We start from the raw sequence: 14,526 nt of genomic DNA, 5'->3' as shown, positions 1-14,526 counted from the left end.
CTGTTGCTCCTTATACAATAAACTGATGTGGAGTTCTTACTATTGTGGTGTTAGCAGTGTGCATAAGGGCCTCAGTTTTATATAAGTTTCAAGTTCCTAGAATTATACTAACTCACGGTTGCTAGAAACCCTACCGATAAAGCCCATGAAAATGTATTCCACATAAGAACCCCTTAACCAACAGCAAGGAATACGGATTTCACTTTTCTTTTTGGCACAAGGAATAGCTAACTAATTAAAACTCTAACCCTAATTCAAATCAATTATAACTATGTAATTCAATTAGAGTTGAACTTTATTATTTGACTCCAACAATCTTTTGGCATTTATATTTTGGCTAGCTGGTTAGTCATAACATGCAAGGTGAGAAATGACGATGGAGGAAAGTAACATATAAAAAGGATAATAAGACAGCTCTTATAGTTTCAAGGATTAATAAGTAGTTTCAAACATTGCAGCAGTTCAAAAAATGAACAAGCAACGTTGCTTTATATAATGTTTTTTATTACAAGCCACGTTGCTTTAAACTAATTACAAAGAATTTAAGCCTACGCAAATGGTTAAGGAATGACTATTCACCGGGACAATCCGACACTTAACTAAAATGAAAAACCTCTAGTCCAAACCGTTCCCAATACAATTGAGTAGAAAAACATTTCCAGCATTAATGGGTAAAACCTATGCCAAAGCATTTCCAACAGTTTCGGTTAGGTATAGCCATGGCAGAAGGAACAACAAAAGCCATACGAGAGAAACAAGACGATCGACATGAAAATGAAGACCATACATTTATTTTAATAGAGATGACCATACATTTATATATATATATATAAATGTATATGATCATACATTTATATATATATATAAACAAGACGACGTGAACATGATGATCATACATTTATTTTAATAGAGATGATCATACATTTTATATATAATCTCGCGTAGTTCTACGTATACGTTTGCCTTTTACAGGGAATAACAACGCTCAGCCTGCAAGAGGATTGAGTACGTGCCCGATGAAAAGCACAGTTCCGGTCAATTCTTCCTTGATCAAGAAGAGAAATGGACGATCAGCCACAAAGTCAACCGTCCTTGGCACTTCCAGGCACAAAAGCTTAATAACCCCGGCAGTCGCAGCTGCAGCTTCTGTGCCTTCTTCGTTCACTTCGATGAACGACTTATGGAATATGCTGGAAACGTACAAGTTCTTACCCTCGGGCGAGTCCACCATCTCTGTCAAACCTCCTTCACCACCGAAAGGCAGCACCAGTCCCAGACCTTTAAGGGCATTGGAAGCTTCAAACCCAAATGAGATCTTAAACTTTGGAATTCTGAAATCACCCACTGCAGATTTTTGCTTGGGAAGATGGCGATCCAAAAACCCGGACTCAGAACCAAGTTTCTCAACCAAAGCTGGGAGCCCATATCTCGCCTCGGGAAGAAAGATGTACATGGAGAAACACCGCTTGTCTTCACCTTGCTTGTAACGAAGCCCTAAGACTGAGAAACCATTGAAGGAACTTACATACTGTTTCTTCCTGCTGGTCATGAATGGCACCTGAACTGTGCTCCCATCGAGAAGGTGGAAGTCATGCTCTTTAGTTTGTGATGCATCAAACTTTTCAGTCCAAGCTCCTTTGAAGTATAATGCATTTGCAAAGATGAGCCTGGTTGAGCTGTCAACTGACCCGGGAGGAAGTACCTCCTTGATAAGGCCTCTCGTCTCCTTTTCAGCCCATGAATTCACTCCCGAGGCCACTTGAGCAGCCTCGAGCACCAACAGCAGTTACGACAAGTTAGAAAACAATGATATATCAGCCTGCATGTTACTTCAATACTATTAACCTAGTGATGAACGTACTATAACAAAAATCTACGAATTACGATATGATTCTGTAATAGCTAAGCTATGCAGAAGAACAAGCACAAACATTAATGATTAGAGAAAGGAAGTTTTTAGTTGAAATGCTACAAGTAAAAGAGCATCAGCAGGCCTACGATTTTGGTTCAACAAGGGAACAAGCATCTCACATCAAAAAAATTGAAGACTTTGATCAAGAGCATCGTCGAAAAAAACAATCGAAACGACAGGACAGACGGTTTGGGAGCTTACATTGGTCTGAAAATCGACTTGGGCAAGAGCAGCCATGTAAGAGGTGTCCACCACCTGCTTAAAAGAAGGCTTCAGAGGGAGACACCTGTCCACCCATACTCCACTCGCAAACGAGAGATGGGAGCCGCCGCTAGGGGACCCATCGGAGAAGATCATGGACACGAGCTCGGCGGCGAAGGAGTTGAGGTGGTCAGTGGACTTTGATTTGAGAAAAGACAGCAGCTGGTCCTGAGTCGGACCCTTTGACCCGGCCGCAATCAAGCTCAACAGCACGTGGATGGACAGCGGCGAGTACACGAGGGTCGATTGCTTGCCTTCGGTCTGAAGCAGCTGCTTCGTCAGCCCCAGAGCGAAGTCGTTTTGGTTGATGACGCTTTCTCTCAGATCCATTTCTGCTGTGCTTAACTTTTCTCCGGTCGGATGATATTTTGGTTGCGAGAAGATTGTTCGGCTTTTTGTTTCAGGCTTATACGAGACGTAAGGACTAAGGTTTCGGAAAAGCCGTCCGTGGTCGGTTGCAGGTTCAAACGAATCAGCGCGAAGCCAAGTAGGGAAGAAGACAAAAGAGGGAGCATTGGGAAGTACGCTAACATTGGCCCAATTATCACATAAAGAAAATTTTCATTATCACCCGAACACAAGTGGTACATCACGTATTTTTATATAAGTGGTGGTAAATTTTATTTTTAAAGTTATTAATTTTTTAACACACATATCCCATCATTTTTATCTGGACACGTGGTATACCACCCCATATTCATGTCACACTGAAAAATCTCTCTATCACATATTCTCGCAAGTTAGAATCACATCATTTTGGGTAGGGTGGGTTTAAAAAACCGAAAAAAACATTGAGCCGAATACCGAATCAAAGCAAAGAAAAGATTGAACCAAACCAAAATTAAACCGAATCAAACAAAAACCTAAAAATATTAAACCGAACCGAAATTTTGGTTTAGTTTGGGTTTTGACAAGAAATTGAACAGATTGAAACTGAACCCACCTCTAATTTTGGGCTTGGGCAAGTAAGAAGTACGCTAACATTGGGCCTTATTTTGATTATGCACATCATGTGGTGAACTACATCCTGGGCTTATTACAATTAGACCATAAAAGGCGTCATATTGGGTTTATGTTTCAAATTTTAATGTTAATGACATATATATATATATATGAGAATTCAAATCATTGTTGTTTTAATACAAATGAAATCCGTCTAGGTGTGGACAACTTCTGCCTTAAAGCTTATAAGTTTATATCTGAAAATTAAGAATTATATAAACTAGGTGGCTAGTTGAACAGATTTGTTTTGCTTATTCCCTTGCTCCAACGGTTTATTTATCTTTACTTGAAGTAAACATGTCATAAATATTGACTAATTGGGTTTTATATTGTTCTTTATTACAAGTGACATTGCTTTAAACTAGACTACGAGGAGGAAGAGGATTTGAAACGCAAATGGTTGGAAAGTAACTTAATTAAATAGAGAAACCTCCAGTTCAATTGTTCCAAATACAATCGACGAGAAAAGCATTTCTAGCAGTAATGGGTGAAGATCCTATCCCAAATACATTAGTTTCATGTAGCCGTGACAAAGTAATTTCCTCTCCTTTATCTCTTGTATTGTACGTAAGGTAAATTTAGCTCAGATAACTCTGAAATTCAAGATCCGTCCCTAGATAAACAAGATGACTGTTACAAGAACAGGTGATTAGCAATAACAAAGTATGGCACATGAACATGATGATATAGCAAATTGACTAAATAGCCCTACGGCAAACCTTTTTTTTTTCTTTATAAACAATAAATCCTAATGGTTAGCGGATTTAGTTAAGTCACACAGTAAATCAGCTATAATAATTAGATATCGAACTCATCATTTATATAACTCGAACTTAGAACCTACCACATCAAACTTTCCATTTGACAAGCTAAATTGTAGTGCTTTTTAAATTGATCACATTCGTAACAGTTTTGAGAAGAAAAAAGAAAATACTGAAAATATGACTTTAGGCCTTGAAACTCAAGTTTCTTTACATAAAATCCAACATAATCTTTTTATCTGAATAAAACCCAATAACCAGCCTCCACATAAGCAAATTCATTAATTTTGTTTGCCTTTACACATTTTGCATTTTTCAGATGCCTAAAATACCCCTAATTACAGTTTTAATGTAGACATTTAATTCTATGCAGATTTGAAGGGAGAGATTAATGGGAAAAAAAATGTTTAATGTTTAAAATCAGTGCATATTAATACATCATAACAAATTGTATGTTAAGGCAAAAAAGAACTAATAATGTTATACTTTCCTTAAGATTTCCTAATTGTTTTTCAAATTTGCATAAAATTAGACAAATTTAATTTAATCTTGTCATTTTCTTACCAAATGAAAATATGAAAGAGCACCATAAAATAATTTACCTATATTTAAAAAATATAGGTAAATTATTTGGACATGTGTATTAGTAATAAATTTGCCATGTATATGTAATGATACATGCAAAATAATTTACCTGTAAAATAAAAAATGTTATTTGATTCAAAATAAATTTATGTATATTTTATATAATAATATAGGTAAATTATTGTACACATATATATATTAGTAGTAAATTGTGCCCCAAATATATAATAATGCATGAAAATAATTCATCTACAAATAAAGGAAATTTGATTAAAAAATAATGTATCTACTACTTTTTGTTTATGAATTTCAATTTCATTTTTTTTATTACAAACATAATGTACCTACAATATAATTTACCTATTGTTTAATCTTATAAGAAAATAATGTATCTACTGTTTTATTTTTATATTTTTTTTTTGTTGAATATCTACTGTTTTATTTTAATGGAGATAATTTTTCTTGGTTTAATTTTTACGAAATAATTTAGGCACTGTTTAACTTTACCAAAATAATGGAACTACTATTTTTATTTATCTACAAAATAAATGCTATTTGATTCAAAATTAATTTACTTATATTTTACATATAAATGTTGATAAATGATTTTAAACACGCATATATAATAACAAACAAAAAATGCCTAATGTATGTAATAATCTAGGTAAGATAATTTACCTACAACATAAAAGAATATTAATTGGTTCTTTGTTGTTTTTATCAAACAATATTATTTGATGCAAAATAACGGATTGTACAAAGGATTTTTTTTTTTCCATACGAAAAATGTGCCCATAATTGTTTATGAACATGGCTAAATTAATATATATATATATATATATGTTCCTAATATTTATCATACAAGAAAGGTAAAATTTTCATGTGCGGTTAATTGTTAGGGAGCATTTTTGCTCACCACCATTTAGTGTGGTGTATACTCACCATCCTATTTCATCACCTTTAGATGAGTTTGAATTTTGAGATTCTTGTAGTGGATAAGCACAAATCTCAAAATTCAAACTCATCCAATGGTGATAAATAGGATGGTAAGCATACACCACATAAATGGTGATGAGCAAAAATGCACTCTTAATTGCTAATCATAATTTGGGTGAGTAACAATATTTATTGACATAATTACGGTTTTGTGGCAAAAGTTGTAAATATGTAATAATAATTGGTTACATATTTGTCTACATGCTACTCTATTTGAAATTTGAGTTTTATTTAAATGTTTAATATTATGTGAGTTTTTGTTTGGAAGATAGAAGCTTCAAGAGCCATTTTCTAAAGAACCCAAAAAGATATCATATTCATAACAAAATATTGATTTAGGACGGACAAACAGACAATAGTCTATCGTCAAAGCATAAAAAACAGTTTAATTTGCTAGTTCCAGGGTATAAATTATACTTTAGAACCTAAGCTTATGCTTGCTTGTGCAGGTGAGAAATTGACCAGCCAACACCCCATGCACATATAAAGATTTCATAGCTAATCGAGAAGCATCTTAACCAACTACATTTGTGTCCCTTTCCCCTTTGTTTTCAAATATATACTGACAAAGCTACATGGCTTTTTTTATTAGCACCCCATATAATGTTGAATACACCCTACTTTAAAATTCAATATTAAATGACTTATATATTTAATATGCAATGACAATTTTAACCTCATAAAGTTAAATAATAAATCTAAATACACCCCAAATCACAACTTTAACATGTATATCCTACAATTATTTTTCTTCAACTCTCAAAACCAATCACATCCTCTGTTGTAGAACAAAACCTAAATCAATGGAACTACAAACCCGTTGATCACAACTTTAAAGCCCAAAGATATTAATCAATAGCCTCCTGATTTTCATTCATTGTACCACTATAGTTTCATCTCCATATGAAATCAACATATCTGCCTTGTTTTGACGATTTTCACAGAGATGACTCAAAACTTACAGATTCTCGTTATGACGCTTCAAATTACACCCAAACAGGAAGGGAAGGAGAGGAACATCCAAGTCAAGCTACTTGCCTCTTTGGCTGTGATACCAAAAGCTCTCGCAGATGCACATATGATTGGTTGTTTTGTACATACAATGAAATTCTTCAATCCAATGATTCATGGAGGCGTTCTATCAACCCCACATTCCTCTTCAATCCGGTTTCATAGTAAAAAATTTTAAAAAAAATTTTAAAAAAAAAAACCATGAAATATGTATTTGCACTTAAATGTGAAGTGGAGTGTAGGTAAAAAAATGTGGGATGTATGTTGAAAGTGTGATGTGTGAGGGTATTAAAGAAAAGTATGTGGGGTGTATTAAGATAACTTTCAATTGAAAAAGCAAATATGAGGTGTATTCAACAATATTTTGGGTGCTAATATAATATTCCTATTTTTTTTTAGAAAAGTTCATCTAATTCTTGGCAAAGATGACTTTTAGACTAAAACCATGAGTAAGATCAAAAATAATTTTAGCCCCTTCATACATTAATAACCTCATTTAATTATATTTGCATTTTTTTAATTATTTCTCTTTTTCTTCCTAATTTTAATGTATTAATTTTATTTCATTATAATTATAATTTTCATTGCATTTATCGTAATATGTTTTGTTGTAAACATTTAGATAGATTAATTTTTGTTATACAGTATATTTCGATGTACTTTGTCTTCTTCATGTAGGTACATTAAATTCATTATAATATATTTCAGTGCATATATTTAGGTATACACATTTCGGTACATATATTTCGATACAAACATTTAGGTACATTAATTCAATATAATACATTTTGGTACATATATTTATGTATTAACATTTCGGTACACACATTTAGGTACATTAATTTAATATAATACATTTCAGTGCATATATTTCAATACATACATTCCAGTACTAACATTTAAATACATTAGTTCGATATAATACATTTTGATACATAGATTTAGGTACATTAATTGAGTCTTTCAAGTTTGAAAAATGTTAAATTAAATTAAAATAAATATAAAAAACAAATTTTGTCAAAAAATAAATTAAATTTTTTTGTATATTAATAAATTTAAATATTTAATTGAAGACATTAAATAAAATGCACATTAATTATTTTGAATTAAGGACACATTAAGAGACTATAATAAATATGTAATCTAACACCAGGTTATTTTAAATTTCAATAAAATAAAATAAAAAGACCAAAGCCTGTCTGTTCTTGGCTCACTTGTTTGCCGTCATTCTTAAGATCAAACCTTTTTTTTTCCTAAATTTTTTTGTTTTTGAATTGTATGCTTGGAGAGTTTGTACTTAATGGGAGGTTTGATTTGTAAAGCATGATTTGGATGATAAACTATTTCGTTTGATACAACAGATATTGAAAAAGAGAAATTCAAACTTGAAACTTCTGATACAAAGTAAGTGCTTTAAACTTTATTTACTTATTTGAGTCCACGGACAAAAATGGCTTGGTATATTATGGTTGCCACCAAATAGACTTGCTTTGGCAATAAAGGAATAGTCTTCCTTTTGTTTGAGCGTTGGTCGATGGGGAGAGGATGTTTTAGGCGGTGGCCGCATTATGTCAAATCCCTTATTTAATCAATTTAATTGCAGCTCTTTCTATTGCAATTGAATATATTGAATACACCAAATTGGCAAATTCATATCAATTCATATTCCAATAATTTTCACCTTGTTATATATCTATGTAAGAGGAGTTCTGAAATAAGTAAGACAACAAAGAAAGAATTTAAGTTGAGCCTCTTAATTTTAGTTAGAAGTTAAATAACACAATTTTGCATCATATAGTCTATTAGCGAGAACAAGTAGTGGCACACTCACAATTTTCAAATTCATGTTCATATAAGTTCCCTGACTACGCAAGACTCATGTGTAATTTATTTGTCAAACACTCTTAATAGCCAACTTAACTCCAAATCGTTGTAAACTTTATCAGTTCATCAAATCAAAACACGTAAACCTTGCATACCTGGAGAAGACGACATGATGAATTTCTGGATGATCAAACTTCAAAACGGAATAGATTGAAGCACTTCTATGAACTGTTGCTCCTTATACAATAAACTGATGGAGAGTTCTTACTATTGTGGTGTTAGCAGTGTGCATAGGGGCCTCAATTGTATATAAGTTTCAAGTTCCTAGAATTATACTTACTCACGGATGCTAGAAACCCTACTAATAAAGGCCATGTAAATGTATTCCACATAAGAACCCCTTATAACCAACAGGAAGGAATACGGATTTCACTTTTCTTTTTGGCACAAGGAATAGCTAACTAATTAAAACTCTAACCCTAATTCAAATCAATTATAACTATGTAATTCAATTAGAGTTGAACTTTATTATTTGACTCCAACAATCTTTTGGCATTTAGATTTTGGCTAGCTAGTTAGTCATAAAATGCAAGGTGAGAAATGACGATGGAGAAAAGTAATTAACATATAAAAAGGATAATAAGACAGCTCTTATAGTTTCAAGGATTAATAAGTAGTTTCAAACATTGCAACAGTTCAAAAAATGAACGAGCGACGTTGCTTTGTATAATATTTTTTTATTACAAGCAACGTTGCTTTAAACTAATTACAAAGAATTTAAGCCCACGCAAATGGTTAAGGAATGACTATTCACAGGGACAATCCGACAACTAAAACGAAAAACCTCTAGTCCAAACCGTTCCCAATACAATTGAGGAGAAAAACATTTCCAGCATTAATGGGTAAAAAAAGCCTATCCCAAAGCATTTCCAACAGTTTCGGGTAGGTATAGCCATGGCAGAACGAACAACAAAAGCCATACGAGAGAAACAAGACGACATGAACATGAAGACCATATATTTATTTTAATACAGATGATCATACATTTATATATATATAAACAAGACGACGTGAACATGATGATCTTACATTTATTTTAATAGAGATGATCATACATTTTATATATAATCTCGCGTAGTTCTACGTATACATTTGCCTTTTACAGGGAATAACAACGCTCAGCCTGCAAGAGGATTGAGTACGTGCCCGATGAAAAGCACAGTTCCGGTCAATTCTTCCTTGATCAAGAAGAGAAATGGACGATCAGACACAAAGTCAACCGTCCTTGGCACTTCCAGCCGCAAAAGCCTAATAACCCCGGCAGTCGCAGCTGCAGCTTCTGTGCCTTCTTCGTTCACTTCGATGAACGACTTATGGAATATGCTGGAAACGTACAAGTTCTTACCCTCGGGCGAGTCCACCATCTCTTTCAAACCTCCTTCACCACCGAAAGGCAGCACCAGTCCAAGACCTTTAAGGACATTGGAAGCTTCAAACCCAAATGAGATCTTAAACTTTGGAATTCTGAAATCACCCACTGCAGATTTTTGGTTGGGAAGATGGCGATCCAAAAACCCGGACTCAGAACCAAGTTTCTGAACCAAAGCTGGGAGCCCATCTTTCGCCTCGGGGAGAAAGATGTGCATGGAGAAACACCGCTTGTCTTCACCTTGCTTGTAATGAAGCCCTAAGACTGAGAAACCATTGAAGGAACTTACATACTGTTTCTTCCTGCTGGTCATGGATGGCACCTTAACTGTGCTCCCATCGAGAAGGTGGAAGTCATGCTCTTTAGTTTGTGATGCATCAAACTTTTCAGTCCAAGCTCCTTTGAACTATAATGCATTTGCAAAGATGAGCCTGGTTGAGCTGTCAACTGACCCGGGAGGAAGCACCTCCTTTATAAGGCCTCTCGTCTCCTTTTCAGCCCACGAATTTACTCCTGAGGCCACTTGAGCAGCCTTGAGCACCAACAACAGTTACGTCACATCAGAAAATAATGCATACTTATTACTTCAAATATTAAAAACCTAGCGAAGAATAACTACTACACTAAGAAATGAAAAAGAAGAACAAAAGTAAAAACAATCGTCCTACCACGGTACCTATGTAATAGTAATCCGATCAAAAAACTAACCAAGGGGGTGAGTGAGACAAGGAGTCTACTAGATGGAGTTCAACTAGCGAACACACGCATACATACACACAAAGTGCAATTAATAGATTGTCTTGTGCAGTAACGAATATGATGCTGTTTTCTATCCCGCCAATTCGAAACAAATAGAAACTTACCCTTTTCAAAAGTTTCAATAATCAATCACATTGCGATAATCATACAATGAAGATGATTTAAAACCGAGATATGAACATGATAGACCAGAAAATGTGCGATCCCAAAGGGTGTTTTGAGTTTTTGACTCTTTCCACGGAATCAAGTATCACCACAAACAGTGATGTACAGAAAACTTGCGACAAGATCTTCATAAGAAACAACCATAGTAGTTGCATATTGGTATTTGTTAATTACGATGAACGCATAGTTTCTCTTTTATAATCTGCCACATTACTAATCTAAACTACGAAAAACGGGATTGGAACTTGACTACGTCTATATCTGCGAAAATTATTAATTGAAATACAAAAAAGATGTAGACTTTTAAGTTCAAGGCTTTCACAAGCAGTGGCGAAAACCCCATTCGCAAACGACAGCTGGGGGCCGCCGCTTGTGGACCCATCGGAGAGGATCAAGGAGACGAGTTCGGCGGCGAAGGAATTGAGGTCGTCGGCGGACTTTGACTTCAGGAACGAGAGCAGCTGGTCCTGGGTCGGACCCTTTGACCCGGCCGAGATCAAGCTCAGCACCACGTGGATGGACAGCGGCAAGTACACGAGGTTCGATTGCTTGCCTTGGGTCTGAAGCAGCTGCTTCGTCAGCCCCAGAGCGAAGTCGTTGTGGTTGATGATGCTTTCTCTCAGTTCCATTTCTGATGTAAGGACAAAGGTTTCGGAAGTCGTCGTCATTTACAGGTTCAAGCGAATCAAGGCGATGCCAAGTGGGGAAGAAGACAACAGAGGGTGCAGTGGGATTCGCGTGAGTCATGACGATCTCGTTTTGGGCATACGCTCGTAAGATGTTACATTGGGCCTTACATTGATGATGTTGTGAATTACATTGTGGGCTTAGTACAATTGTAAAAGGTGTTTAATTGGGTTCATCTTTCTAAGTTTGACGTTAATGATGTATTTACTTACCAGTAATAAGAATCGAAATCATTCTGATTCTTTAAATTTTTAATGTGTTTTAGTATTTTGTAGAAAAATACAATAAAATTTTCATAACAAGCCGTCAAAGTTGACCACCCTTGATCATTGATTGTTGTTCACCGACGCTGACCGTTGACAGCCCTTGACCAACTGTAAGGATTTAATCTCCCTTAATCTTAGAGGTATTGTAGTAAGGTTTGTTAGGTAGTTAAAATTTACCAAACTAACTGTTACCGCTCAAAATTTGCAGGTTAAAGTTAAACTCAGACAAATTTGGGTGGACGCTTGTAACATCCCACACCAACCAATAGAGAGAGGATGATGTGCCTTATATGTACATGCTCACCTACATATAGCACAACGCCTTTTGGGAACTCACTGGCTTCGGGTTCCATCGAAACTCAGAAGTTAAGCGAGTTCGGGCGAGAGCATTCCTAGGATGGATGATCTACTGGGAAGTTCTCGCGTGAATTCCTAGAAACAAAACCATGAGGGTGTGGTTGGGGCCCAAAGCGGACAATATCGTGCTACAGCGAAGTCGAGACTAAGATGTGACCACGTTCACAAATTGTAAGGCTAACACAGAAAATACCATAAACAATCCTAGGTTCATCCATGAACATGACTAAGTCCACTGTAATTTATATATATCTTGCTGAGATTAGAACTGTTACATAAAAAATGGCTCAAGACTCCTTAGCTAAGGAGAAGCCAAAAGGTTGTGGAAAAAAAAAAAAAAAAAAAAAGGAGAAGCCAAAGAGCTCGTAGGGTTTTTCCTTCCCTCAGTCCTCCTTTTCTCTATACACACTTTTCTATTTAAATACAAAACCACCTTTCAAATACGTCCCCAAGAGAAGATAAGTGACTTCCTCCTAGTAACTCAATAAATATCTAGTCTAATATTGTCTTAGTCAACGTGCCCCCACGTGATGGTCGCCCGTACAACATTCGGGTAAATACTGTTAGACGAAGTCAAGCCCACAGCGTGATTCCCGCGACTTGAGGAGTCTTCATCAGTTCAAACTCTTATCCTTTAGTTGTTCCTAGTTTATAGGATTTTGTTTTCAAATGTTTGTTGTAAGTTAAGATGCGCATGCAGTCTTTTGCTATCTGATTGTATATTTGAAACCGCCATGTATCTCTGGTTTTCAAACCCTTCCTGCAATCCTCAAGTTAATATAAATACATGTATCCCATCATTAACAGGGTATGCAATTGAAGTGAATCATGAGCGTGCTAAAGTTCTTACATGGTATCAGAGCCTTACTGTCTAACGACTAGATCCTTGTTTTTTTTCCACGCTTCAATGGCTGAAAACAATGTCAACTCTTCCAACTCCACCTCCTCCAACCCACCTACCACCACTCTCTTCCATCTGTTTTCCACTATTGTCAATATCAAACTTGACACTACCCACTGTGGTTGTTTCAAATTTTCCCAATTCTCAAAAGTAGAGATCTGATGGGGTACCTGGATGGCACTTTGGTATGCCCTCCCAAAAACCTGCCTGGTGTTACCATTGTGGATCCTACGTACATTGTGTGGATCCAACAAGATCAAATGATTCTCAGTTGGATAAATGGATCTTTGACTGCTTCTGTTTTGTCTACTGTGGCAAGCAAGAGGATTGCGCGTGCCACTTGGGAAGCCTTGGAGCAAAGGTTTGCCTCCACTTCTCATAGCAGAATTTTATTCCTGCGCAATGAGCTGTTGCAGACCAAAAAGGGTGATCTTTTCTGGTGCAGATTACCTAGATCGCATGAATGCGATTGCTGACAACCTCGCCCTAGCGGGGCAACCTTTGAATGATAATGAACTCGTGCAAATTATGCTGAACAATCTAGGACCTACGTTTGAAATGACAATAAGTGTTGCTCAAGCTGGGGATACCCCTATCACCTATCCCACCCTTGAGGCACTTCTGTTGACTACCGAGCGAAGAATGACGGATCAGAATGTTTCCTTAGCTGAACCTGCACCAGTCAATGCCTTTGTTGCTACTCGAGGACGTGGTGGTGGACGCTCTCGTGGGATTGGAAGAGGTACATCTCCATTTAATCGTGGTTCTCTGTCCAATCAACGAGGATACAATCTTCGCAACAATAACAACCAGCGCAATCAACCTGCTAATGGTGAGAGACCTCCTTGTCCCGGTGAGCGTATCATTTGCCAAATATGTGGCAAACCAGGTCATCCTGCCCTTGATTGCTACCAAAGAATGAATGCTGCTTATGAAGGTAAGATTCCTGCCAAAAGACTCACAACCATGTCCTCCTCGCTGATCACTCTGAACAAGCAATCCAATGGTACCTGGCTGTTAGACACTGGTGCTAATGCGCATGTCACTCCTGAACTTCAAATTTTGGTTAATCCCAAAGAATACAATGGTAATGAAACTATTGGGCGTGTAGGTAATGATTCTGGCATCACTATTTCTGATCTTGGTTCCAATCAACTACATACTAAAACTTGTTCATTTGATTTGAATAATGTCCTTCAATGTCCCACTGCCTCTTAGAACATCATATATGCCCATAGGTTTACCTTAGACAACAATTGATATCTACTAATATTTCCATATTTTTTTTTCCTTGTTAAGGACCTCAAGACACGGAAGACGCTTTTCCGAGGAAGATGTGAGAATGGGTTGTACCCATTTCCTAGTGGCAGTGGACAGATCAAGTATTCAATTTCAGCCTTGGTAGGAGTACGGTGTTCAATCCAAAAATGGCATGCTAGGCTATGTCATCCTGCCAATATAATAATTAAGTTTTTAATTTCAAATAAATTGGTACCAATTCATGGTACTTTTGATGTAACCTTTTGTGAGTCATGTCCCTTAGGAAAAAGTACCAAGTTACCTTTCATTGTGTCTGAGTCTGTTTCTACGTTTCCTTTGCAACTCTTGCA

General features: G+C 36.0%; 1 protein-coding gene and 1 pseudogene across 1 annotated transcript; both read right to left on the bottom strand.

Moving 5' to 3' along the window:
* Positions 1 to 938: 938 nt before the first annotated feature.
* Positions 939 to 2,519, bottom strand: LOC137717953 (serpin-ZX-like). Its single transcript, XM_068457465.1, has 2 exons — positions 2,114 to 2,519; positions 939 to 1,768 (listed from the first exon to the last, which is right to left on the bottom strand). Exons 1-2 carry the CDS (start codon positions 2,501 to 2,503, stop codon positions 986 to 988), a joined length of 1,173 nt encoding a protein of 390 aa, XP_068313566.1. The 5' UTR covers positions 2,504 to 2,519; the 3' UTR covers positions 939 to 985.
* Positions 2,520 to 9,530: 7,011 nt separating this feature from the next.
* Positions 9,531 to 11,334, bottom strand: LOC137717613 (serpin-ZX-like; annotated as a pseudogene).
* Positions 11,335 to 14,526: the final 3,192 nt, after the last annotated feature.

Source organism: Pyrus communis, chromosome 15, assembly GCF_963583255.1.
Source record: "Pyrus communis chromosome 15, drPyrComm1.1, whole genome shotgun sequence".
Taxonomy (NCBI): domain Eukaryota; kingdom Viridiplantae; phylum Streptophyta; class Magnoliopsida; order Rosales; family Rosaceae; genus Pyrus; species Pyrus communis.
Note: the sequence above shows the minus strand (reverse complement) of the source record. Positions and strands in the feature narration are given on the sequence as shown.

What these genes read in the sequence shown, in the direction of transcription:
- LOC137717953 (XM_068457465.1), bottom strand. Translation starts at nt 2,503, where the DNA reads ATGGATCTGAGAGAAAGCGTCATCAACCAAAACGACTTCGCTCTGGGG. An exon ending in AAGTCGATTTTCAGACCAAT is followed by an intron (nt 1,769 to 2,113) that starts GTAAGCTCCCAA and finishes TTGGTGCTCGAG; the next exon opens with GCTGCTCAAGTGGCCTCGGG.